This window comes from Cystoisospora suis (genome assembly GCF_002600585.1).
Source record: "Cystoisospora suis strain Wien I chromosome Unknown contig_114, whole genome shotgun sequence".
Taxonomy (NCBI): domain Eukaryota; phylum Apicomplexa; class Conoidasida; order Eucoccidiorida; family Sarcocystidae; genus Cystoisospora; species Cystoisospora suis.
Window position 1 is genome coordinate 59,119 of NW_027152916.1, and position 22,041 is coordinate 81,159.

Sequence of the window (22,041 nt, forward strand, 5' to 3'; positions counted from 1 at the left end):
TGCCCCTGGCGTTGCTGGTGCTGTCCCTGGCGTTGCTGGTGCTGCCCCTGGCGTTGCTGGTGCTGGCCCTGGCGTTGCTGCTACTGTTCCCGGCGTTGCTGCTACTGTCCCTGGCGTTGCTGGTGTTGCTCCTCTGCCTGGTCAGCCGGGCTTTTCGCCGGTGGTATTACCCGGTGCAGTCCCACTTGTGGAGCAGACAGGTGGGAACACAGAAGAGGGGGTGACATTGGAACGGGAGACCGGAGGGCCTGTAATCGCCGAGCGGAAGCAGCTGTCACCGACCCTGCAACGCGAAGTACTCCGAACCCAAGCCCGACGGCGGACGGTAAGGCATGTTTGTCAGTGTGGCACAGTGCCCGCCACGCTCTGAAAGAGCTTGTTCTTACTAAGCATGAAACGCTGCAGCTTGCCGGGAAGCAGATCGCTCAGCTATTGTAAAAGAGGTTCGCCAGCGTGACTGCAGGACCGACCGACCCCTCTCACGGTTTAGGTTACCGACGAAAGCAAGCATAGCACACCTCACGCGAAAGGCTGCTGGCTTCCGGTTGGGGTCGCGGTCCAGTCGGCCGGAGGGGTACTCCGGACTGCTGTCCCTCGAACAACTTCCGATGGCCCTGAGCTGCCGCGTGCTCAGGTCAGTTGTGGCAGCTACGGGACTGGTGGCAGATTGAAGGTGTTCTCTAATTCGCTGCGAACCACTTACGGGTGACAGCGAAGCTACGGTACTCCAAGCAGTGCCACGGGGTGCACCCCTCCCTCGGAATCTCCACTTCGCTGAGTCTTAAGCGAAAAATATGCTTTTGTCCCTTCAGCCCGGCGAAGCTTGCTTCGACGCTTGCGATTGTTGGCCGGTATGGTCCATTGGCATCGTCATGCTTGTCATCAACTTGGTAGCTTGCTTCATTGCTTTCTACCTCACTGCGTCCTTGTACTCAAAGGTGAGACATACCATTTTGTGGCCATGCATTCCCAATCAATCTGGAGCAGTATTCATCGGCCGCTGCCCCCCCCCAAAAAAACCCCTGTCTAGCAGTTCACAGCATCCCCTGCAGCTTCAACGGGTTCTCGCTCTCATGGCCTTGAAACCTTTGCCCGGACTGAATGACGTATGCCCTGCACTGCTGTCTCCCTGCCCGACCAGGCGCTCTTCTCCTCTCATTTATACAAAGGCGGCGGTTACTGGATGATCGGTGTCGGGTTGGGAGGCCTGGCGACTGGCGGACTTATTGGAGGCTTCGTGCCTCCGTCCTGCTGGGCCGGGGCCTTGTACCTCGGAGGTTCGATGATGTCCGCGTGCGTTGCCATCGTTCTTATCGGCCGCAGAGGGGCGTGGCTCGGAGCCATAGGGGGAGTGGGATGCGGAGGAGTTATCGGATATTTCACTCGGGCAGGCGTTTCAGGGATCATCGTCGGGATTTTTGTAGGGCTTCTTTTCGGCATCGTCGTTGGCTTCGCGCCGTTTTGCCGTGGTCTAAAAATAAACGAACGGTATATTCGCGCAGGCATTCGTCCGAACTCCCGGTGAGCACGGAAAGTACGACACAGAACAGCGTGGGTATTGACGTCTTGGGAGGGTTATTTGGCTCGGAGTGCAGAACGCGTTTCTTCACTGGACTCAGTCTGCGGCGCGTGGCTCCTGCCCTTGCCAGTGCCCTGGACAGCACTAGGACGGGCGAGTGGCAGGTCATGCGGGACAGCGGCAGGGTGCCAGAGTACCTTCCGGGCAGTGCATTTCTTCTCGACTGCGTGACGCGACGTCTACACCACTGCAGGCTGGGACCGTGTCTGGGGGAGGAGAGGACAACATGAACTTCCGAGGAGGTTCAGAGGGGCATCCGAACGCCTCGCCGCTCTGCGTGCTTTCGTCACGCAGCAGGAACGAACACCCCCGGCCATTCTCCGTCGGGGGTGCTTCGCGGACTCCTTTATGTTGGCATGGGTTGGCCGTACAAAATCGGTATTCGCTGCGGCAAAGCTTCGCTTCCGCAGTGTAGTGGCTTTGAGTAGCCGGCTGGGCATCGTCAGCGGAGTGTCAACGCTCTCGCGTCCCGGACTCCTTTACCTGTACGTGTATTTCGCCGTGTGTGGGTTCCGCACAGGTACTCTGAAGACGGCCGAGATAGCAAGCACTACAACGACTCGCTTGCCCCACCGCCACCGTCACAGTAAGTCGGTCGCTGTGTCCACAACCGGAGGCACGCCTGTGCAACTGGCAGCTCTTCGTGATCAACTAGATGAGAATCCTAAGGCCTCCTTTTAGTCGAGAAGGTATGGCCGCTCTGATTGCGTTTGACGTTTCGCAGATAAGACCATAGCCAAGCGTGACCTTTCGGCCTGACCGCTGTTGTGTATAGGAGAGGTCCACGAATGTCGGTAGGTCGACGTACGGTACAGTCTCAAGCCTCGACAATCTCTCATTCGCGGTACGCCGAAGACAACGCCTCTGAAACGGATGGACGCCGCCCTACGCGAAGAGAAGTTTTCGACAATGGACGCGCCAGCGGGGCCCTTGACTCATGATCGTGTTCTCACAGGGCGAATGGAGATCCTACTGTGACGTAAGAAGCTTGGCACTGCACGACCGTACTGGATAATGCGCCTATTTTGAGCAGACCCCCTTCACGCTTGACTCGCGGCTGGGAGGCAAGTTAAAATGCCCGCTAGTCTGGCGCCTGATCGCGCTCATTTTTCAAGCAGCGACAAACTCTTGTCTCTGTATCATTTACGGGGCATTCACCCTATTCAGCGCCTTGTCAAGAGAGAACATCTGACTCGGATGTAGGGTGTCGTCGAACTCTACTACCTCGTAGTATCCAAGTGTGCGTGAATGACTCGGCTTCGGTAACCCGAGATCAGCACGGGGCCATCCAGTGGCGCTCGGCGCCCATCCCCGGCGTTGGAGACGCGCGCAGGGAGAACAACACAATTCAGATACCCATTCCGAAAGCGCACGTGCACACGGAAACGGCGTTCGGCAGGCGTCGCAGTTTCTGACTCGGGTGCCCGGACAACTCAGAGAGCACTCTGTCCGTGGGACTCTCCGTTTCAGGACCTGTAGCATGCATTCGAGTAACTTGCACAGATCGACTAGAACTGTCACAAAAACAGCGATGATGATTACAGATCCTCACTACAGCCAAGAAGAGGAAGGCCAAAAGGTACTGGTGTGACGGGTGGCAAACGGCTACAGCGCGCTACAGCCCCCCCTCACATGGTCACCGCCACTGCGGCGGAGTCTAGACTGACAGCAACCAAACTCGGGCGCGGTAGTCAGCAGTAAGAGACACAAATGCCAAGCGGAGGACACGGTGCTGTTGAGGAATTGCAACGGCGTGCATGGTTTTTTTTTTTTCCGTGCCGAAGCCTTAACGTAGACCAGGGCTTGCCGACCCCCACTTTCACTCTTCTAAACAACACAAACGGAATCCGGAGTGAACACCGGGGAACACGTAACCCGGAGAAAGTGGCGTCCTCTCCACAGAAACGAGGCGATGCTGCTGAGGGCGGTGAGTCTTCGGCTTGCAGCTCAAAACCGATCTAAAGGCGACGCGGGAACACTCAGGACCGGTGACTCAGTCGTCACGGTGCCCTGCAAGTAAAGGCTGTGTGCTTCTGTTTGTATCGGAGGTAATATCGGTGGATATGCGGCCCATTTCCAGGTCTCCATTTTCTTCGTGGCCCTTCTGCTGACCGTCGCTATCGACTGGTAGGCGGTGGTGACGCAAGAACGCTGTACTGACTGGGTTGCGCATCTGGGGTAGCGCGCGTCTGTACTGCTCCAAAGAAGCATAGATGATCGGTCCGTCGCCCTGCTGGAACTGAACCTCCCCCCGTCCGGTGAGTTTCGCGTATATCTTGATGAGAATAAACTTGAAAATGCCGAAGAGGGTTCCCAGTGTTTGCAGCGAATAGAGCAGGGAAATGATGACCTCGCACCCCACATAAACGAGGAGCCAATTGAACTTCTCCTGTATTCGCTCTTCGGACTCAAACAGGCTGTCCTCAAGGTCGTGAAAATTGTACAGTGTGTAGGCTCCAACGCCTGTCAGCGTGTAGTGAGTGGCACCCTCAGCCACTCTGTGCAGAAGCCCACACATAACACTCCCATAAGCGGCTCCGCCTTCACCAACCAGGCAAGTCATCAAACACATGAAGCATGCCAGGCATACCGCCAAGGCAAGCTCGGCTAGCATGGAGAAAAGGATGTAGTAGAAAAGCAGGGGAGATGTCCGCCGCATCTCGTGCCAGTATAGTAACAGAGAGGCTCCAAGACACAAAAGAAGGATGCTGAAGACAGACTGTAGATTTCGCAGGCAGTGACTCATCGCGTTTTCGACATCGTCCTCGTGCACACCGGTGAAGGCATCGTTCTCGATGTCCATAAGTGAGTAGGAACGTAAAGGCGCCTCATCGCGGTGGTGAGCTCTGTGGTGGCGATGCGGTCGAGGCTCGTTAGCTTCACGGCTCGGACCCGACGCCGCTTCTCCGGTCTGTCGGGGTGGCACCGCACCCTCAACCGGCTCGTGAGTGAAGCAGATATCTGGACTGACGGGAAACTCCCCACCGCCGGTCTCGGTATCGACGTAATGTGTCACGGGGGATTCAGGCACAGTCCGAGAAGAAGAATCGAATTCCGCCGAACGCGTGGACTCATTAGACGGTTGGACATCTTCCATTCTCGACGATGCCGGAGACGAAGTCCCCGAAGATGACGGAGACTCAGGAGGAGACGAGGGGGACAGGTAGAACGGCAGCATTTTCCGAAAAGGGATGACAGCCGCTGTCACCGCGGCAAACCTTCCCACGGAATTTCGCTGAGGCAGGATGTAAGAAACTGCACTTCACCACTCGAAGCGGAGAAAAACGACAGTAGTCGCCGTGCCCGGCCTCGCCCTGCCGCTTGTTTCTGATCGAAGGGAGGATTTCTCGCGCGCCCTCACGGTGAAAGCGGCGCTCGAAGTCAGACCTAGAATGCTGTCGGCGAGCTAAAGGCAGCACGCCGACGTCAGCAAAAGTGAGCGACTACTCCTACATGGTACACTTGCGAGATAGAAAGGACAGTAGCAACACCGAGTGCGAGCCTGGATGGAATCAGACAAGAAAGTTGGCTGAGCCCTCGCAAGCTGCAAAGAAGCAGTCGGGCAAAAGTAGCCGTAGCTCAGAGTTATGGACAGATACTGAAATTTTGCAGGAGGTTCCGAAATGTTTGTCCCATCACTGTCGCTGCCCTGGGGTGTGTACTCATTCGCCCGGTGCTTTGCGTCACAGATCAGCAGATGAAAGCAACTGTTCCGACGGGCCACAGCCTACCGATGGCGCTTAACTGCACGGCGAAGGCAGATGAATAACACGACTGTCTTGGAATGGACTGAACGGACTAGATTTTCGAAAAACGTATGGGAACAGAAGAAGCACATATCAATTCTCGCAGCTAGCTGTAGATGTGGTTTGCTCGCGCTCTTCCAGCAACCTTTGTGAAGACACACCTGACAGCGGCCCGCTGGCGATAGGACTTCCCGCGTGGCTCTTTCGAAACCCACCGAGGATGTCCTGAGCTGAGTGGCACGCAGGCGTGTATACTTGGAAAGGTTGCACGAACTTGAAGCGGCGCTGCGTTGGTGAAATTCATTCAGTTTTGTAAACAGACATGTACTGGGAAAGACACGCGTATTTTACTAGCGCTTCGGAAATGACCGCACCACTTTCGGCTGGCCGGAGCTCACAACGCTACCTGAGTGGTTACCGCGATACTATTTCTTGTCCCCGCCCTGGTCTGGTGAGCATATGCCGGGACGTGCTGCTGCTAACGCCGTGAGGGATGGACCTGTGTATCTTCTCTCGGAGCCTATCGCGCTGCTCAGGCACATTCGCGCCCACACCTTTCCTGTGTTTCGGCGCAATTAGTCTCCGGACAGAATTTTGGGGCGTGCGCCTCCGAGCGTCAAACCTGAGTTTCCTGTTTCACTATCGGAAGCCAAGAACACCTGTGAAGACCCTTCGCCGACGGCAAACTACAGGCATGCGGATCACTTCAAGCCGAAGACGATAGGAACTGCCAGCTTACTCCGTACACGTTTGTCCGCTGAGCGCGACGCAACTAGGTTTGAAAACCAAACCGCTGCCGCGTCGACTGACCCATTTCTATGGTTAAACGTCCCGTAGCGGATATCCAGCGAACGGTACCTTGCTCACGACTTCTCCGCGCAGTTGACACGACCGGAAGTGAGCGTGTCCCGGCATACCTGTATCCCGACGTGTGTGGCTATCTGTAACTCCCTCGGCTTCAGTTCTCAACGGCGCATGCATAATCAACGTGTGGTTGCTGCTACTTCATCGGATTTGCTGAGCCTCGCAGGGCTGCAGCTTCGCGATCCGTCCGGGTGAATGAGGGAAGGTGGGAAGTTGCTACCGCTTGACTCATCAGTTTCCGGAGTGAACAGCCCTAGGTACTGCACGCTGGCAGAAGGCTTCTGTCTGCGCCACTTCTTGAGCTGTTACTACCTGTACGGAGATCTGCGATGTGCGTCTTTGGAGACAACTGCGCTGACGAGGTTTTGATGCGAAAGTCCTCGAGAGACGTCCACGGACACTGGGGACAACGGTAGACACAACTGAAAACTGTCCTGGAATGTTACGCTCCCCACTAGCCACAACAGCACACAGTCCGCACAGATCATCAGGCAGACACAACTGCGAAAAACTGTCTAGGGACCTCCATGCACTCCGCCAACAACTTTCCGCAGATGAAACAGGTAGTCTCACACACTCACGACAGCTGGCCGCAGTTAGCAATTTCAACGGGGTGGATGGTCTGGCCGGTGGATCGGCCTTCGGCCTCCATCTTCTTTACAACATCCTGGCCTGAGATAACTTTTCCGAACACGACGTGCTTGCCGTCAAGCCAGGGGCAAGGGACGGTAGTGATGAAAAACTGGGAGCCATTTGTGTTTGGACCCGCATTGGCCATGGAGAGAAGAAATGGCTCTGAGTGCTTCAAGTTGAAGTTCTCGTCGGCAAACTTCTCGCCATATATGGACTCGCCGCCTGTCCCGTTCATGCGAGTGAAGTCTCCGCCCTGGCACATGAACTGCGGGATGATTCTGTGAAATGGGCACCCCTTGTAGGACAGGGGCTTTCCGCTCCTGCCATTACCCTTTTCTCCTGTGCAGAGAGCCCGGAAGTTTTCCGCAGTCTTGGGGACGACGTCCTTGAATAACTCAAACTCAATACGGCCTGCCGGCTTTCTGTCAATGTTGATGTCGAAGAAAACCCGTGGGTTCGCCATTGTGAAAGCGGGTGACCGGAAAGAAGGGTACCTCACAGACGATGCTAGAGCCTTGCACGCAGCTCGCGGGATCCGCACTGCAACCACAAAGTCAGACTGGATTACGAAACAAAAAAAAACGACCACGGTGAACACTCCGTAAAGCCGATAGCCTGAGGAAGAAAGTGGCAACTTCATCCACGACACCCCCCTTCTCAAACTGTGTGCGAACCAGCACCCGTGAGGGGAAACGCGGCGGGGGAAGCTGGTCGGGGGCGTACACATCCTACACTCTGCGACGACCATTACGGTGTGTGGTTGGTTGGTGGGGTATTTACCTCCGACGCTACAGGGTGCTCACAAGACTGTGCCGGAGGCGACCCCTCGATGGTGTCTGCCTCCGTCTCGTACGGAAGAATAAGGAGCCCAGGATGCTGCGGCTTGCCCCCGGGAACGCCTCGGCGGACCAGTCTTCCGGACCCCTGACTTGACAGCGCGACTGGCTGAAGTCTCACGAGTGTGCCGCAGAGAGAGATTACCGTCGGGGTTGCACAGAGGACACGGCCGTCTCGCCACGGATGTCAGCGTTCAGCAATCAGGCAGCGACCTGCCGAGCTAGGAAGCTGCTTCTGGAACAGCGCGTGGCGGGCATGTCCGTTAGATCCAGGTCGACCAGTTAACGGGAGGGGCACGACAACAGCACCTTCAAGGGATGGTAGAGGAACAGGCCGCAGCCGAGGGCTTTGGAGGCACTTCATATGTCCCGCAGGGGAGAGGGTTGCCGCACAGCTCGGAGACGAGGCACGCGGCACACACTTGTGATGGGAATTGCTCTTGAGGTGGATCTACCCGCCGGCCGCACACACTAGTCGTGACCTCGGGACACAGAGAAACACCAGTCCTCCTTCGCACCCAGATGCGGCGGAGTCTTGTCTTATTTAGTCCACGCTCACACTGAAAGAATGATAGCGTGCCGGCTGGCAGCCCCACCCAAAGACGCCGACGCTACGGCCCACCCATACCACGGCGCGAATGGCGTGGGACGGCGGTGCGACTGGGAAAGAGCAGCGGGTAGCGGAGCCTGCATTCTCTCGAAGCGGTCTGTTCACACACTCCAGGCTGCCCGCCTGTTACAGTAACTTGCTGCGTCTTGGGCCGTGAGACGGGCCCGGTCGCCTCACTTTCGTTCGCTGGCCTGGTGAGCTTTTTTCTTTCAAGCTCACCTGCGTATCCTGCATCTCCTGCAGCCGAAGGCGCGTTTCGCGCAACCTGTTACCGGTTGCCTGTAACAGAATTTACTCGGCGGGGTGCGACAACAGCATGGCACCAAGAGCGGACAACAGGGCCCCCTGCTACGAGCTGAAGTGCAGGCGGCGGGGTCTACGCATGGTTCGACCATATCCTTAGGCAGCACCCTGAGACATTGCCAGGGAAGTCTGCAAATTTGCCGTTCTGGGTGCTACGTGCATATCGGTAGTGGGCCGCTGACGCTACCTCGGTAGCGCAAGGCGCACTGTGGCGCGCAGCAGTCGTGGAAAGGCAGGCTGCGTTGGGATATGCCAGCAGCACAGTGGCGCTCAGCAGAGCAGTTGCGGATTACATGGTCCACTGCCCCGGCGGCCGCGAGACAAGCAGCACCGCGTCGCGGTTTCCCGGTGCTCCGATGTGCCACAATGAGTACTCGTCACTACACGTGACCCGGCCCAATTCTCACACAGTGAATGTAAGAACTATAGTAAAAGAAAAGTTCCTTTAGAGACAATTCGAGCTCCGCTCTGTCTCCCTACAATCGCTGGCAGCCACTCAGTGTTGGGCGCCGACTCTCCCCCGACTTCCACAAATCTACCACATAAAAACATGTATAACGTCGCACTGCGTACGTGATAAATCAAGCTAGCTAGCTAATGAGTTTATTGCCGCTATCCCTCTGCCTCGCCGCGGCTCCCCCGCTACCGAGGCCGGCGCAACACTACGCTGCGCTGCGGGCCCAGCGGCTGACCCGAGCTCTGTCTTGCACTGGATAAGTTCATCCGCCGTAGAGGTAGAGCCTCGGCTCGCCACTTACGCTACGGCGACCGAGGCCCGCCAAACACGGCCTGCCGGGCACGTCCGTCGCCCTCCTCGAGTTGTAGCACCGGCAACAACGGCGAGCGTTCCGGGCACTCCGCCTTGTGCGAACTACTGGTCGCTACTGGTACGCCACATTCGCGTACAAGTTTAGGCAGCAGCTAATAACCCCGGCGTTCTACACACTAGCTGCCGTGCACCGTCGTAGTGAACCGGCACATCAGGTGGTTCCGCAGCCATCCTCCTGGTTTGTGCACATCTGTCCGGTGTTGCCTCAACAGCCGAGTCTATCACTGCAGACCTACGAAACTGCTGCACTGGCAGCAGGGAATGGAGGGTTCTGAGATTTGCAAGTTCTCGCATCGTTGCTCGGGTCGTGTGCGGGAGGAGTTGAGAAACCGGCAGACACGCGGCAGCTCCAGTTTGGAGAGGCGGGGACGGGCGAGTAGTTCTAGCCGTGTTGTACCTAGAGAGCTTCTACCAGACACGCCCCCGCCGTTAGGAACGGCCACAGATAGATCACTCAAGGAACCAGGAACTCTCTTGAGGCTGATGAGTGAGGCGTGATCAGCTGCGGTACTGGGACGGTCACCGGCACCCACTCGGATCATGTGATAATCACGAAGTGGCTACCATTCTTGAGACAGCGCGTTCCCGAAACGTGCTTTCCCATGGGGAGCAACAGCCTCATACTCGGTCGGAGACAGCACCACAGTGCAGCTTGACAAATGAGTTCACAAAGCAGCTGACCAGAGCAGATTCAAAGACGGCAGAACGCAGAACCGCGTAGCTGCGAGGCGGCTGAGCAGCCTGTTCATTGAAAGGCTTGGCTCCTGGCACAAGCGCCCCACCCGCCCTGGCGGTGTGGGTGACAAGATTTTAGAATGGATGCGACCAGAAACACCAGCCGGGCACGGTTGGGCGCCACATCGATGATCCGCAACCTGCAGGGGCCTCGTCGGTAGACCAATGCCGACCACCACGGCAGTGCTGATGGCCCGACGCTCTAACTCATCAACTTATCACTAACGCTGGTTCAGCCTTTCTCTGTCCGTGTGCGCTGCGAAGGAGTCCCGCACACCCAGCCTAAATATAAACAGCGCCTTGGGTCACCACAGTGTGTACTGCCGACGGGCGTCGGCACAGAAGATGCCAGTTTACAGAAATGACCGCCACAGTGTACGAGTGAAGGTGCACAGGGAAACCAACTTTGAAGTCAGCCGAGGGCTCACGAGTCTCCTGACAATGCGTAACCGCACCGCCGAGAGATAGCAACAGACACCAACTTAACTTGCTTGGTATTCGCTTGAGCCACGACACCCAACCGCTGCTTAGAAGCAGTCGTTTCTTCGGACAGTCAGGCCGAGTCCTTTATTTTCCCTAGCTGCGGCTGTGGTCTCATTGCCGGGAAGATGATAACCTCTTTGATAGTGTTGTGATCGGATAGAAACATCGTCAACCTATCAATTCCTATGCCCCAGCCGCCTGTCGGGGGCAGTCCGTACTCCAGAGCGTTGCAGAAAACCTCGTCAATGACTGTCGATTCCTCGTCACCCGCCGCCTTTGCCTGCACACGGCGCGTCCACATACATTAGCAAGAAACATCACGTCCGTGGTCCGCGTATCTAAACTAGATTGTACCTCGGCGTCCTTACCGATCCGACTAGGCTCGAGTCCAACCCCGGAATGTACGAGAAGGTAAACGGCCGCAGAGAGACGCTGCCGTAACCGGTAACGGTGCTCCCAGCGCGGATACCAGTACCCTACAAGATGTAACAGATATCCTGACTTCATCTCGGATGCCAACGCCGTCTACAGAAGCGCTTGCCGGACCGCGTGAGTATGCCAATGCAGACCCCACCAGTGGAGCTTTTCCCATGTGGTCGTTCCCTAACACCGCCACCACGTGTCTCTCGGTCATCGTTGTCGACTCGATAGGATTCGAAGGCTGCCGCCTGCTTACAGAGACCGCCGCCTTACAAAAGGCTCTCTGGGCTGTGCCAGATAAAGCCACTCACAAAACATGTTTAAACCTACCTTCGCTTGATCCATAAAGCACTCCCGCTGCTTGGCGGGATCATTCAGTTCGGTGTACGCGTTGCACAGCTCCTTGCCCATTAGAAACAACTCAAATCTCTCTGTCAGTTCGGGCTTCGATCGATGCCACTTTGCCAGTGGAGACATGATCTGCGGGTGCTCGGTGATGAAAACCGGCTTCGTCGTCACTTGGCATTCCACGTAGTGACCGCAGAGTGCATCCAGAAGCTTGGAACTGGTCGGAGGCTGCGGTAACTCTACCCCGTTTTTCTGTAGCAGATCTTTCATGAAATCGACACACTCGTCTCCGTCCAGAGGTCGGGGCAAAACGACCTTCGCCTTTTTCTCGATTTCCTCCACCATGGACAAGCGCGCGAACGGCGGAGTGAAGTCCAACGTTACTGCGTCGCCTTCTGGTCCGTCTGGATGATACGGGATTTGGTATGTACCGTGAATTGCTTTGACCATAGCTGCATCAAACATGGGAGAAGCGCGAGCAGGATGGCACATTTGTTACACGATAATGCGTGACGGATTTGTAACGGAGCATGGCGTGTCTACACACCTAGACGACAAAAACGCAACACACTGCATGACAAGAGGTCCACCGAATATGTGGTAGCGCAGTTGTGACCGTCAGCTTCCTGCAAAGATCGCGGATCTCCCGCTCTCTTCTCCCATCAGAATGTGCGGCACGTTTGTACTGGCGTGCGAACATTCGGGAATTGGTCTCCGGACGTACATGATAGCATTTCCTCAGTAAGCTCCATCAAGTCGTTGTAGTCCGCGTATGCCCAATAAAACTCGCAGGCGGTGAATTCAGGGTTGTGTGTCATATCGATTCCTTCATTTCGGAAATTCTTTCCGATTTCGAAAACCTTGTCAATGCCGCCAACTATTAACATTTTCAGATACAGTTCAGGAGCGATCCGCATGAACAGATCCATGTCCAAATCATTGTGGTGAGTCTTGAAGGGACGAGCTGCTGCACCTCCTGCAATGGCGTTCATCATCGGCGTCTCGACCTCTAAAAACCCACGGGCTTCCAGAAAACTGCGAATGAAGCTCACAATACGCGACCTGACAACCGACGGAGAGATCACACACTACGTGCGCAGGTCTACTTCAACGGGAAGAAAAAAAAAGAACGTACAAAAACCACCGCAAACCCAGAGAACCTGCCCGTGAAAGAAGCGAGGTGCGCAGGTGTCAGCAGCGCCAAGACATTCACGGATGCGGTCACCACAGACGAAGAAACTTCGACTGCTTCCCTGGTTGTGACCGACTTCTCTCACCGAACAAAGAAGGTTTTCCGGGCGTCGTCATTAACAATCAAATCCAAGTACCGGTGCCGAAATCGAACTTCACAATCTTTCAACGTATTCCGCTCCGGGAGCATGTGAAGGCAAGGACTCAGCAGCACGACCTGTCGTGGAAAGATGGAAAGCTCGCCGCGTTTCGACTTCCCTGGGAAACCCCTGATGCCTGCGCACAGTGTCAGAACAAAACTGCAGAAGCGCGAGTCCACCGATGGCCCACAAACTACTCTCGGTACGCAGGCGCCGCCGTTGAACCGTCTTCACCTGTCTTCATTTGAGAACCGGCTCGGATATTTTCTCAGGTCCCGAATAATGAACCGTGGAGGCAAGCACACGGTTATCGCACCCGTGCAGATGCTTGTGTGTCTGCTAGAGTGCGCGCTTAGCGCCTGGTTCACGCTTCCTTCCACAAAATAACATAGCAAGAATTGTCGCCCCGCATATGCATGCCAGGACATATTCTCCGGGTCTGTTTGCCCCACGAAATGGTTTAGGCGTTTACGTAGAATCCGAAAGCTTACGGAGGCGAACTAACACCAGACCCCTGTGCAGAAGGCGTAAGCTCGCGCACTGTCAGCGTATAAATTCATGCGCCTGGTTAAGGATCCTGCGCTCAGCTCTGCAGCAGTGGATGATATACTCCCAATGAAGTAACACTGGAGCAAGGAGGCATCCGTGCACGCCTTGCGACAGCGTACACGGTCACACGCAAAGGAATCCAAAATAGAGACATGAGTGTAACCACCCAGCCTGGAGAATGCGACTCTAATAAGCCATACCGATGACATCACCCCGTCTAAAGCGATTGTGGTTCTCGAAGAAATCTCCGGATTTCTCATCGTGGTAACTGAAGTTCGCCATGACCTGCAGGCGCTCTCCGTCGCCTCGAATGTCGTAGAAGCGCAGCTTTTGCCCACTGCTAGAGACTCGAGTGATCCGCCCTGAGAACGACAACAGCGACGCTTAGCCCCCGTAGTGCCAGACCTCATGAGCATCCCCCGCACCTACTGTATGCTCTCGGCCGTGTCCTATTTGAGGTGTACAGTTGACCAGTTTATGCGTGTACTCATGGAGACAGCGTCTTTACACACCCGTTCCCGCTCCCATGCTGGCACCAGTAGCGGGCCCGGAAACAGTGAAAACTCCACGTTGGTTGACACACAAGCGTACACGGACGCTTACAAAAGGTGCCTCGAAAGTCTTCCAGGCAAAAAAACCCTGTGTAATGATGGGGCGGCTTCGGGAGGCCGAGTGCGTGGACGATGCAAGCCATTCCCTTTCGGTGACGGCACCATGTCCTGACAACGAAACAACGAAATCCCACGCAGCAGATACTGCCTGCACAGATGTGATCCGGTGGTGTTGCTAAGGACGTAAGAAATGACGAGTGGGAATGAGAGCGCCCTGGGCTGTTGATACTTCGCCGCGATTAGGCTGGAGCAACGCGCGAAGATGCGGGCGCTGAAGGACCTCTTTATCAGACAAACCGGCGGCGAAAAGTGTTTACGCCGCAGCACGAATCAACCGCCAAGGGAAGCTCAAATACTGATGAATGAAACACGCCTTCGCACAGCTGTTATCACGAGAGAGCAACAGAAAAACGAAACGAGTGTTGCAACTCCGTCCTACCTGCAATGCTCACGTCCTCGTTCTCAAGGTGTTCACCATCAGCCAGGCTTGAAAACGTCTTGATAAACTCCGGCACAGACGTTGTAACCTATAAAAAGAATTTGAAAACTGCTCTGCCACTCAGTCGGCGGGACGCGACTAAGAAGGCCGACCGAGGTGAGTTCAAAGACACCTCCCCACCTAAACTACGATAACCCGCACGACATGGGTGACTCTAACTTGGGCTCGCCCATAGTATCCCAGTAACTGAATCTCACTGGGGCCAACGGCCCTGAAGAAGTCATGTCCCAGCGTCGCTGGCAGCCTTCCTGGGCGAGCAGCCGCCCTGCTCAGCAAGGCCTCGGCTGTGACGCTACAGAACCGCATAGCGGCCAGCTCAAACGAAAGCCATTCGGTCGCGCCATCGGATCTCCCTACCCCGCGACGGGGGGGTCGAACGCCACTGTAGGGGGTTGCACGACAGGCGGTAGTGAACTGGGCGACAAGTGGTGTGCCAGGCGCTGCCAACAAAACCTGGAGCTGTGTCTTTCGTTGCGTGCTCAGAAGAGGGAACACGAGTATAAGGATTCGGAAGAGCCGACACTATCCAAAGGAGCCAACACGCGGTGGCACAAGCACACACCTGAAACTTGTGGGGGTACGGATTCACGCCTTTCGTCTTCAAGTCCTTCACCAGCTGACATCTGTTCTCAAAATACTGAGTAGGATCCAATTCTTCCTCAGCTACATCACACGCGGTTCCGTTCTTTTCCTGCTGCTTCTCGCCACTCTTCTGTTGCTGCTGTTGCTTTGCCTCTTTCTTTGCAGCAGCCTGCTCTGCCTTGCGCTGCCGACGCCGTTCCCTACACACGACATGACAAGTTCATAGCGAGCCCGTCACGGTCTGGCAGACCGCTTCGGTGACAATACTTGATTGCTTTCATCCTGCCTGCCACGGGTGCACTGGTCCGACAAGCGAAGGCTAGTCAGATAGGTGAAGGACGTCGCTTCTTTTTCGGTACGGACGGGAACTACATGCCTGACGAAATGCTCATACTTCCGTAGTCTCACGTTCACCTCCTTGCTGTTGTCCCAGTGAGCTGGATGCGAACTTCTCGAGTCTGGATTGTCCGCACCGCCGTCTCTCGCATTCTGGCTAGAGCGCTGACTAGGACCATTTCCGCCTCCACAGGGTCAACCCTGTAGTCCCCACAGCATGACCACTGAGCTGAGGAGTCCAATGCGCCTGAACGCCTGCGTGTACCCTTTCAGGGAAACACGGCAAAGCAGCTTACGATGCAGAGAGCTTCTGTTCTCCATTTGTCGCTGCTTCCGTGACGCCACCTTCCGTTACAGTCTCTGGCGAAGCCATTTTCCCGGACGACGAGACCGAAGCCAGTGAAAGTAGCACGCTCCGCTCCGACAGAGACGAAAATGAGATCGAGGCACGAGCGACCGCACGCACGCGAGGTGTAAGTAAGCCAGTCGGTATGTACGACCAAGAAGAAAGGAAGGGGTTACTCAGTAGCCCACAATTGCGCCACGCCAGGCGTAGCATGTAGTGAAGTAGAATCGACACGGAACTGCAGATGGAAAGCAAGGAGATCCCGACAAAAGGAAGCCGACTTGGACTGCGGCGGAAAAAAATCGATCGGCAACCACCGCCACGCACATGCAGTGGTCACCCCGCTGACGCGGTGTTGGAGGTTGCTAGAAGAAGCGCCGTCCCATTTGGCGGGTTTCTAGCTATATTCTGACAAGGCATGGGCTCAAGATCCGAGGATAGTCCGCGGGTTTCGCTGAGAGTAAAGCGATGGCAATAAAACACGGAGCGGCTGCCCCCTGTGCCTCTCGTGGTCGCAGTGCAAGACCAACGACCCTAATTGCTATCGACCAGAGGAAGCCTGTCGGCGTGTCTCTGCTCTAGGGGGGGGGCACAACGTCTCGAACCCTCAGGTACTTTTCCCGAACGGGACATGCACGTGGCATTGGCTGCATCCCGATCAACAAAATGGCCTCTCCCGGTTTCGGGATTTGTGTCCACAGGCGGTCCACAGCTGCAACCTCGCACATCTCATAACCGGGTACGGACAATCATCTGTCGGGATGGTGTGCTGGTGTGGAAAAAAGTTGCAAATTGCTGCTGGGTCCCGATGCAATTGTAGGGCGGAGGCTTGCAAGCCTCGTGGTTGTCCCTAACGTCTGGCGACAGGCCCCCGTGATTCTGCGACTGCGTATTTCTCTCTTAGTTCGTCTCCTCACATAGCGACGGTGCGACTCATTGTCAGTGACCGAGGGCAGAGCAGAAGCAGAGTAAATCTGAAGCGGGACTGGATTCAGTGATCTCATCGCGGCGTCTTTCTTAATATTTAGGGAGGTGGTACGCTTGAACCTGACAGTCGGCTGTGGCTTTCAGACCAGTTCTATTACGCTGTTACGTCGTGACCTCTCAAAGACGTACCGAGGAGGTCACCAGTCGTCCCCTGCGCGCAGCTCAGAGAGAAGCATCTCTTCGGCCACGCCGGTGCGGTAGTTAGTCACTCCTTTTTCCTCGAAAACCACCACCGCATGCTCAGAAACGTCGGAAGCATAGCCGGCTGTACGGGAATACTAAGCCCAGTAAACGTGCCGGACTTCGGGAACATTCCCGCTCCCAAAGCCGCGCGTCATCAGACGTCATTGTCGGAGAGAAGTATCTTTGTTACCTGCGTTCTCTTCTTTTCACCGGGCTCCTCCTCTGCAACAGGGAGGTGCCGAGGGTGTGCACCGTCTGACCTACTTCAGAGCGAGTCTTCAATTCGTCGAGCAACCGGCTGCCGCTCATGGCAGACCTTCGCTCCCGTGAAACGTCCCCTTGTTCCTTAAGCAAAAGAGATCTTTCGGGTGCTGCTCCCTTGTCACTGGAGCAGATCGTCTGTACTCCCAAAGTAGAACTGCATGCCCATCTCTTTGGCTCCATCCGGGTCTCAGTATTACAACAAATCAAGGAGAGGTCTTTGGACCGAGAAGAAAAGGCGTCGTCTCAATCATTAGCCAAGGCAGAACAAGATGCCTCACGTATTAAGGGGCGATGCATTGGGATAGGAGATGCTTTTCAGTATTTCTCCGCGGTGTACGAGCTCGTTAGGACCAGAGATGACATAGTGTTCGCCTTAGAGGAGGTCCTTGCCGACTTCCACAGAGACAATGTTGTGTACCTGGAGCTGAGGACTGTAGGCAAGCGCGAAGGAGGCACATTACCTCCCTGGCTCTAGCTTCAAGGATCCGGATCTGTTGACTTGGTGACAGTCAGGCACTCTGCTGGATCAAGGTGTCTCTGTTCTCTTCCTGACAGGCCACCTAAAAAGAGAGACCAACGCTCAGGGTGCTTTGATGTTGCTGGGTCTCGCACAGGTGTGGTGCGGCTGTGGTGTATCCATGGCCGCGAGCGCCCGTTTGGCGGCAGAGCCTGCAGATTCTTTTTGTTGTTTGACTCGTATTCTGTGTTCGCAAGACGTTGAAGACTATACCAGAAGAAGGCATTGATCCAGCTGGATACGTCGCTCTGCTTGTCGAGAAACTGCATGCAGCGGGCCGTCAGTACCCGATGGTTGTAAGCTCTCTCTCTGCCTTTCGCGACGTGTCTCGCTAGACTTTCTTTTCTGGTGCGGTCAGAAGGCCACGCGCTTTGCCGAGCATTCGCTGGTCTTGACGGAGCACCACCAGGAGCGTGGACGCGTCGGACAGCATTTGCTGAGCAGTGTCTTGTGCTGCAGGGGCTCGGATATGCGTAGAATAAGGAGTACTGGAGTGTCAACTGCACGGACAGCCAAAGAAACGACTCGCGTGAATTGACACAGATATACACATTCTCAAGTGCAAGTACTCTACATGTATATATAAATTCTAGCACTCTTTGTGTCTGTCCGCTGAAGACCTTTTGCCGTCTCCGCCAGAAAAGTTGGGGAGCTACGCGCTGTAGTGGCCCGGCTTGAGGCTGTCAAGCAGGGCTTCCAGCGCGCGACGTAGTGCTCATTGGTTGACGGGAATCGTGTTTCCTTTCGTATGTGCCTCGAGGAGGGAGCGGGTGCACTGGCGCAACCTCAGACCCATGGACAGATTATTGTGCCTTCTCCGCTTCCGCGTAACTGAAGCTTCATTCGAACTGGACTGTTGAGAGGCGACACTACTGAACCCCCTTACTGTCGCATACGAGTCTCCGAGGCAGATCACCTCGGCTTTTCTTATTTGTCGCAGTTGTCTCGGAAATGTTTGCGCTCTTGTATGCTCTCAGGTTCGTTTGATTCTGTCAATTGACAGGGCATCACTCACAGACGCTGAGAGGGCCCGCGTGGAAGTCACTCGCGTGCTTGACTTGGCAGAATTGTATCCGGACTGGATAGTAAGTGATAGAGTACGAGCTATGCCAAATCAAAAGTGGAGATCGTGGACTGGACGGCGGGATCAAGGATTTGGTCATGCACTACGTCAGTTTGGGGCGGTCTCCTGGGACCGGCGTCTCCGCAACTAGTGCTTCGCGTGCGTTGACCACAGGGAGGCGTGGGACTATATCTATCTGGTGGGTATTCTATTCGTGAAGCCGGGCTTTCCGCGTGTGTACCTGGGACGTAGCGGTCCAGGCAGAGAATGGAGGGTATGTGATCAGGTAGTCTAGTCAAAAGGGGTGCAGCATTATCCCAGGGGAGTGGGACCTAAACTGCTATCCAGTGGAGTCGTGAAAAAACGTGTTGGATCCTGCTATTATACAGGTTGGAGTTGACATAGCAGGCGATCCCCGAAAGGGAGACATTTTGCCTGCCTTGGCTTTGCTCAAGAAGGAGGTGCTGGCGGCCGATGGGAGGCTGCATGGTAAACTCAAAATCACGATACATACTGCCGAAATCGTAAGCTCATATATCGAATCTCTCCGGTCGATGGTGGCGCAATCTAGAAGAGAAAGCTCGTGACGAGAGTAGCTCTGAACTTCCAGGTGTGGGAGTGCTCTGGCCCTTACACTCCAAGTACCTGCTGGTGGGCGAAGGCGTGATCCTGTTTTACCGAAACGGCTTCCGGGGGAACGAGACGACATACTGAGCGGTCGAGCGTTCTCAAGACGACCCTAGTTAGAAGTATTACGTTCCACTCGGGTGTTCTGTCTGGTGAAGGATCATCCGTGCTTCAGCTGTGCTACATAAAGCACGGGCCAAGGCTTCGCGAATGCGCGTTGGCAACTTTTTGTAGGAAGGACAGGAAGAGGAGACGAAAGCCATCCTGGCGCTCAAGCCTCATCGGATCGGGCACGGATGCTATCTTGTAAGCTCCATAGTTTCAGGTCGAGCACCGGGTTAAGCATGCGTAGGGGTGCTCTCCAGCTGTACCAACAGGCACGTCGGTACAGCATGAGAGCCCGGCAGCTACTCTAGAGGCTGCTTCTAGAGCGCTTCCTGAACCACGGAGTGTGCTCATGTCATAGCCCCTGAGTGCTACTCGCCTCTGGCGGTGTTCGTGACAGAGCCAGTGAAAGGCCACCCATGGCTTCGCTGCTCGTCACGCACAGTGCAGTGCGGAATCGACGAGTTGTGTGCTCCAGTGCGGTACGGTGCATGGAGGGGAGTCGTAGTCTCACTCGCCGTCCGATGACAATTTTCTCCCTCGCCGTACGATAGTCTTCCGCGGTTCTTGGTGCCGTTGTGGATGCTTAACACTTCGCGCCAGAACGGCGGTCCGGGTGAATGTGTGTGTGTTGTAGACTGACTCCCAAAGAGCGGAGACCCTACAAGAGAACGCTGTGGTCGAGCTCTGCCCGACCTCCAATCTGCGCACATTGAATCTCAAGTGAGGCGATTTGTTGGGAAGCGCGTGTTTGGCCCCGAAATCCCCGGGAAATGGGGGATTATTTGCTGTACACAGGATCTGCATCGCCGTAAGGGCAACCGGTGACCCACGCCATGGAGGCTTCTTCCAAGCCTGCTCAGTTCTCGTCGTTCCTCGTTGCTGCAATGCTTCTGCCTTTGTCACAGGGGCTTTGAAGACCATCACTTCGCGTATTACTATGCCCAGAAGGCCCACTGCACTGGCGTGTGCATCTGTACTGATGATATTGGTAAGGGCAGACTCATGAAAGTGGCAAACGGTGTTTGGACAACACCAACACAATGCACTGTCGCCGATGAGGGGAGCTCGAGACTCCGTTGCATTGCATTCTGCTCCACGCAAGTGGCACAAGTACACATTGCAGCTGCACACAGCTAGAGTGCGCGCGACAGCCTGGGGGGCCGACGTTAGACTGGGAGATGCCGACTACAGCAACTCCGCATCAATTTTGCTATCAAAGGTTGTCCAGCTACCCCTGAGATCACATGGCAGACAGAGTTCTAGGAGGTGCAGCACGTCTCTCGTCCGGATCTAGGGTCTACGAGATTCGTGACCAACGAGCGGACGCAATCATGCGGTATCTTGTTTGACAAGCTAAGGACACAGGTGCTGTCCTTGGATGGCGGCTCCGCCAGCAGATGGGGAGCACACATAGCAAAAGGCGCCGACCTATGCGCTCTTGGGAGGAGCGGGCGCTTGGTTTTCCATTTTCGAGCTTCGCGTTTACTGTAGATGCTTCTTTCATTTGTGTGCAGGGCTCTTTGACACATCTTTATCAGAAGAGCTGTACTGCGCAGCGCGGGCCTTCAACCTCAGTATGTCGGATATTGTCTGTATGCAAAAGGCTGCTCTTAGGGCTGCGTTCTGCAGTGATACCGACAAGCGCGAAATCGAGGAAGCACACTTCCACCACAAGGCAGCGCATGCGGCTTCGTGATTACATGGTTTCTCGCGGGCACCCTGCGTCCGTAGCTTCGAACTGCAACGTTGTAGCCTACAACCACTGTCATCTCGCGCACTTTGTGTTATAACGGTCTGCAGCGACGGCGCTGCTCCATCTGCTTGGAGGCCCAGATGTGCGCTGACGCTCGGACAAAGATGGAGTCGGGCCGGTAACTGTCCTTTCGACTCGTGTCCATGGCGAATTGACAACAAGCGAAGCCGCTTAAATACTGGCGATAGGCCGGCATTCCGCAGAAAGTTTTGCATGTCAGGACACTTCGGATAAAATTCTCACGAGAAGAGAAGAAACCCATGCCTCCTCACTAGGCACGTCGCGTTCGCGCGGCGCGGTCACACGCCTGAAGGAGGGTTGGTCTGATAGAACAAACTAGGCTGATGCCAGGAAAGCTGGGAGACCTGTTCGCGTATTTGCTATCCTGTACGTGTAACATGCGGGCGACTTCGATGAAAGTACCCTCTCACCGCGTGCGGAAACTCTGCAGCAGTGCCTAGAGTCTCTCCACCGCACACCTACCGAACCTGTGAAGAGTGCGCGCTCAAGGGAGCTACCGTTGGCACTCTATCTTTGAAGTCCTGCATGTGGCGTAAGTACGCTTAGTCACGAAAAAAGTGAGCCGCCGCAAGCCACCGCGAGTGCGCGCGTTCCAAAGAATAAATCGAAGAGTGAAGGGAGACAGCAATCAGACGCCCCCGTGGCAACTGCGAAACAGCAAGTGCTGTGTTCGAGGGCTCGACGCCCCGTCATCTCAGTGAAGCAGCACAGTCACGGGTGACACCTAGCCCTGGCACGGCTGCAGATTCGAGTACCTCGGGCAGAATCCCCCTCTGTCCGTGTTGCACCTCCATGGCACGCAAGGTCTCTTTATGTACTCACAAATGCCTGCCATTTGAAGATCAGAAGTCCGTTTTCGACGAAATCTACGCAGACAA

The 22,041-nt window shown here is 55.5% G+C and overlaps 5 protein-coding genes across 5 annotated transcripts in view; 2 read left to right on the plus strand and 3 right to left on the minus strand.

The window, feature by feature from the left end:
- CSUI_000275 (uncharacterized protein) overlaps positions 1–2,866 on the plus strand; it is a 5,039-nt gene extending 2,173 nt beyond the window's left edge. Inside the window, exons 1-5 of the mRNA XM_068060509.1 lie at positions 1–325; positions 813–938; positions 1,142–1,521; positions 2,100–2,165; positions 2,355–2,866. The exon at positions 1–325 is cut by the window's left edge and continues 2,173 nt beyond it. Of these exons, the coding sequence (XP_067927515.1) occupies positions 1–224 (224 nt within the window). The 3' untranslated portion in view covers positions 225–325; positions 813–938; positions 1,142–1,521; positions 2,100–2,165; positions 2,355–2,866. The remainder of the gene's footprint in view (positions 326–812; positions 939–1,141; positions 1,522–2,099; positions 2,166–2,354) is intronic.
- A 44-nt stretch (positions 2,867–2,910) lies between these two features.
- On the minus strand, positions 2,911–5,822 carry CSUI_000276 (uncharacterized protein). The gene has a single exon (XM_068060510.1). It carries the CDS (start codon positions 4,755–4,757, stop codon positions 3,573–3,575), a length of 1,185 nt encoding a protein of 394 aa, XP_067927516.1. The 5' UTR covers positions 4,758–5,822; the 3' UTR covers positions 2,911–3,572.
- Positions 5,823–5,993: 171 nt separating this feature from the next.
- Positions 5,994–8,507, minus strand: CSUI_000277 (cyclophilin precursor). The gene has a single exon (XM_068060511.1). It carries the CDS (start codon positions 7,568–7,570, stop codon positions 6,767–6,769), a length of 804 nt encoding a protein of 267 aa, XP_067927517.1. The 5' UTR covers positions 7,571–8,507; the 3' UTR covers positions 5,994–6,766.
- A 1,927-nt stretch (positions 8,508–10,434) lies between these two features.
- CSUI_000278 (lysine-trna ligase) lies at positions 10,435–16,149 on the minus strand. Its single transcript, XM_068060512.1, has 8 exons — positions 15,591–16,149; positions 14,939–15,158; positions 14,317–14,404; positions 13,467–13,628; positions 12,664–12,853; positions 12,111–12,448; positions 11,369–11,838; positions 10,435–10,898 (listed from the first exon to the last, which is right to left on the minus strand). The coding sequence occupies exons 1-8, from the start codon at positions 15,851–15,853 to the stop codon at positions 10,689–10,691; spliced, it is 1,941 nt and encodes a 646-aa protein (XP_067927518.1). The 5' UTR covers positions 15,854–16,149; the 3' UTR covers positions 10,435–10,688.
- A 1,043-nt stretch (positions 16,150–17,192) lies between these two features.
- Positions 17,193–21,309, plus strand: CSUI_000279 (adenosine amp deaminase domain-containing protein; the record flags this gene model as incomplete). The annotated part of the gene is made up of 9 exons (XM_068060513.1): positions 17,193–17,507; positions 17,789–17,887; positions 18,569–18,676; positions 19,044–19,178; positions 19,516–19,587; positions 20,024–20,109; positions 20,295–20,377; positions 20,904–21,017; positions 21,190–21,309. Coding segments are annotated over 9 exons (1,056 nt in total), but the record flags the coding sequence as incomplete, so codon positions are not given.
- Positions 21,310–22,041: the final 732 nt, after the last annotated feature.